This window comes from Morchella importuna (genome assembly GCF_003444635.1).
Source record: "Morchella importuna strain M04M26 chromosome Unknown Morimp01GS004, whole genome shotgun sequence".
NCBI lineage: Eukaryota > Fungi > Ascomycota > Pezizomycetes > Pezizales > Morchellaceae > Morchella > Morchella importuna.
In genome coordinates this window covers 926,426-930,169 of record NW_025763401.1, presented here as the reverse complement: position 1 = coordinate 930,169, position 3,744 = coordinate 926,426, and the positions used below count along the sequence as shown (strand labels likewise).

At 45.8% G+C, this 3,744-nt stretch overlaps 1 protein-coding gene across 1 annotated transcript; it reads right to left on the bottom strand.

Annotated features, from left to right (window-relative positions):
- Positions 1-2,418: 2,418 nt before the first annotated feature.
- LAJ45_02390 (uncharacterized protein) lies at positions 2,419-3,744 on the bottom strand (the record flags this gene model as incomplete). Its single annotated transcript, XM_046111981.1, has 8 exons — positions 2,419-2,450; positions 2,508-2,664; positions 2,734-2,805; positions 2,857-2,904; positions 2,960-2,978; positions 3,240-3,249; positions 3,329-3,386; positions 3,736-3,744. The coding sequence occupies 8 exons, from the start codon at positions 3,742-3,744 to the stop codon at positions 2,419-2,421; spliced, it is 405 nt and encodes a 134-aa protein (XP_045974881.1).

Here is a 3,744-nt window from a genome sequence, read left to right as displayed (position 1 = left end):
GCCTTAAAGCCGTAAGGCGGGCAGCCGTGATATACGCTGCAGTTGCAGATCGACCCTTGGTTAAGGCCGGAGGTTGGATCCTGAAATCGCTAGATATGAAATCCGATAGTACTCAGGCACCCCACACAATAGTACTATACTAGTACTCCCGTCTAAGCGCTACCTGTAATCAGGGTAACCTTTCGTTTCAAAACACCCCAAAACCAAAAGAAAAAAAAGGCTCCAATGATAAAATCGACAGAAAATTATCTGATCGGCCCTAATCCCTGAATCTGGGTTTCCAATGCTTACTCTACTAACCAGCCACCCCGCAGTTATGTAATTATCCACCTTTTGTCTGCTCGTACTTTTTCAATTAGCTTAAGCGCACATGCACAGCACTCAGTGTTCATCCTGGGCCAGCTTTCGAAACTTCCGTCAGGCAAATGTTCGTTTGAATTCTCAACCCTGGATCAAGCTCAGTGTAAAAACCATGGTGCTTTAAACCAACCCACACAAACCCTTCATTCCATAAATATCAAGAAAAGAGAGTACCTCTAGATAGACCCACGTAGCACAACATCGGAAGTGCAAGGAGCCGGTAAAACACGCACTCCCTTACTAAAACAGGAGCCCAGGCCTGTGATTTTGCCCAATCCAAGACTATGCAGGTTGGCCGTTTCGTTTCCTACTATGGAGTAGGTTGAATTAATGCAAGCAACCCTTGGACACTCGGGTACATCAGATGAGCGGGGTAAACTAACATACTCTAGAAGTACATACATGGAGCCATTTGCGGTGAGAAATGAGAATCCAGAGTTGTGCCCGTAGACCAGTATGTGGAGCAGAGCAGACACTGCACGAGATCTACTCGTGCAGTACAAAAACAGCGAAATTAGGGACAAGAAGCAATCCTTCCCCCATGAGGCCCTCACGAGACGAGATAGAGAGAGGAATCCAGAAGAAAAAAGCGAGAAACCCTAGCCTTGAGAATCGACATAGTAATATTAGTTTAAGCTTAGAAGCTCCTCTTGATAGAATTAGAGTAGCCTTCTCGACTGACGTGATTGTGACTCTCTTTTTTTTCACTCCCCTTGCCCACTTATATTCACACATCCGGCTCTGTATCCCGAATACGACCATCAACAAAAGCAAAGGCACCTATGCAGATTCCTTACCTAGTGGGAATTTTACCTAGCGGGACTCGTCGAGTTGATAGTCAGTCAATCTGATCAGTCTATATGCCCTATTTGCTGACACGAAGTGAATGTTTATCTTTTCGCCGAAAATGCGGCTGAGGAGAGGAAGGAGAGAGAGAGATCCAGAGGAACGAGAGAAATGAGGTTAATTTGTGACGCATAGTTCAGTTGGTGTTGGTGCTAGGTATCCATGCTCACCTCACCGTATCGATACGGAGAGTCACGGGGAGATAACTACATACTTATGTAGCCACCTATGATAGAGTGAGTACGTGCAGGGTAGGGCGGCAGGGGTTGGCATGCGCAAGTTCAAAGATGGAAGCATGTAAAGATGGGGGCTGAGAGCTAAAAAAGCAAAAAATTGCGGCTCGAACTGCACTGGCCATGGACTCTACTGATACACCAGGCATCACTGCCAGTTGAGATGATGTTCCATCCACAGCTTCGAATTATGATACCACCGATGAAGCCTCGTTTCGTCTGTCATAATCACCAGCAATCTGAGCCTTATAAGCTACCTCCCGACTATTACCTATTATATGTGTTACATGATCATGGCGATCTCGGGAACAGCGTATTGGAATCTGGGAAGCTTCTATCAAGTACTTTCTCATGATGTGAGGTTCAAGTGAGCAAAAATAGCCTTTTGGATCTCCCATCCGCGCCACCATCAATTACATATATGTCATTAACCGAACAAACCGGAGAAATTCAAAGCAAAAACAAACCAAAACCACTTGATGGTACAAATTTAGGTTCAGATGGGCAGCAATATGCCCTTACATGCTGCCCGCTCATCAGGCATTAGGGCACCATGTAGCTAAGTATGTACATACACATCTAGGGCAGTAATGCAGAGTACGTTACTCTACAGCAAGGCGCAATTTTTGCTGAAGCTCTTGCCCGCGGAATAGTCACTCCGGACCGGAGGATACAAGATCATTTGGAGATGCAAAGATTGTGATGTTTTCTGCTGATTCCTCTAGTTGCTCCGCCTTGCTTCGTGCGCACCTTACAGCGTGTCGTCCACGTGCAGCGGGAAGTTCGTTGCAGGACTAAAAGGGACGCCACGGAAAGCCAGTAATTGGCTTTGAGGGTCACCGCCGGCCCCGCACCACAACCAAATATATGGCTGTGGTATACAATTATTTACAACTTGATGTATAGTTGCGATATGATCTAGAAACGGAACCCTAATATGTGCTTGAATACGAAGGTACTCTCAGATATCAATGTATTTCTATCCAATACAGTTGGTAGGTATAGACGGTACTAGGCTGGATTAGTTACGGGCACAGTCACGCAATATTAGAGATATTGTGAAGATACCAGCAACCTGCCTGCTAGAGATGAGGAGTAATGGAATTTTGGGTCGACCGCGTGTCCATCCAGGTGTAACCAAAGAGAAGTATGTATGTATGTATGTACTCCTGCCCAACCCTGAGCTGAAAATGACATTAACTTGCTGAACGAGGAAAGTCCAATTCTGTATTCTGTCTTATTTCTCCTCAGTAGACGCTCTTGCTGCCATTGTAGGAAAAGATGAGAAACTTGCCAGTGGAGATTGTGGCGAAACAAAACAATTGCTTGGACGGAAATATATTGTCTCTGGGTTGATTGTGACAAGCTATGACTCGCTAGGTCAATCATTCATCGATATTATATTAGGCAACTTCACATCCTGTCGGCCGGCGATGTGAGCGACGCGAATTTCGCAGAATATTGGCTACCAATCGAGTTCTTAGCTCTCGTTATTGCGAATGTACATGATATGTATGTACCTCCTGAGATCGTTTTCGGCTGTATTAAATATCTGGGAAACGCCAGGCTGTGTCGATGTTTACACTCAAAAGTAGATGTTTCTAAGCCGCCTAGCTAGCTTAAGGGTCCAAGCCTTTATTAAAATGCGGTTTATCCGAGGGAGTGGATGACCTTCAAAGCCACAGATGTGGCTGTCAGCGATCCAGCGGTACAATGACGTTAGTTTTTAGCTCTCATTGGACCAATAAAATGAGTCAACGCACTTAAATTGCGCCTTATTGGGCAGCCAGAGTCATAGACGTGTTTGGGTCTAGATAAGTTTCGGTTAGTCAGTCTAGATTATGATTGGGTGGTAGCGGTCGGTAATACGTTTCACAGGAACAACCCACCGAACGTGTCCTGCACCGGCGGCGCCGCAGCTGGGTTCCTTAACGAATCTTCAAAGTGCTAAAACGAGGAATCAGTGACTCGTTTGAGGCTCCTTTTTGAGACCTCCTCTCCCAGGTCCTGCACGGTTTCCTTGGTTCCAAGGAGTTAGATTTAGATTTGGAAAGGGATCAGGGACTTTATGTTTTTATTTATATTGTTGCACGTAAACAATGTCAAGATAGGCAAGAGACAGGGAGAGACAGTGAGAGAGAGGCTCGGGGCCTAGCATCCGAAAACGGCTAGATAGGCGGGAGCACTGGATTGACGCAATTCACAGCGCCAGACACACAGCCCATTTTCACACTTTCCGACCAAGGAAGAGAGGCCAGAAAACAGCCTTTTCCATCGTGGGAAGAAAGAGTCATACCTTATGCAT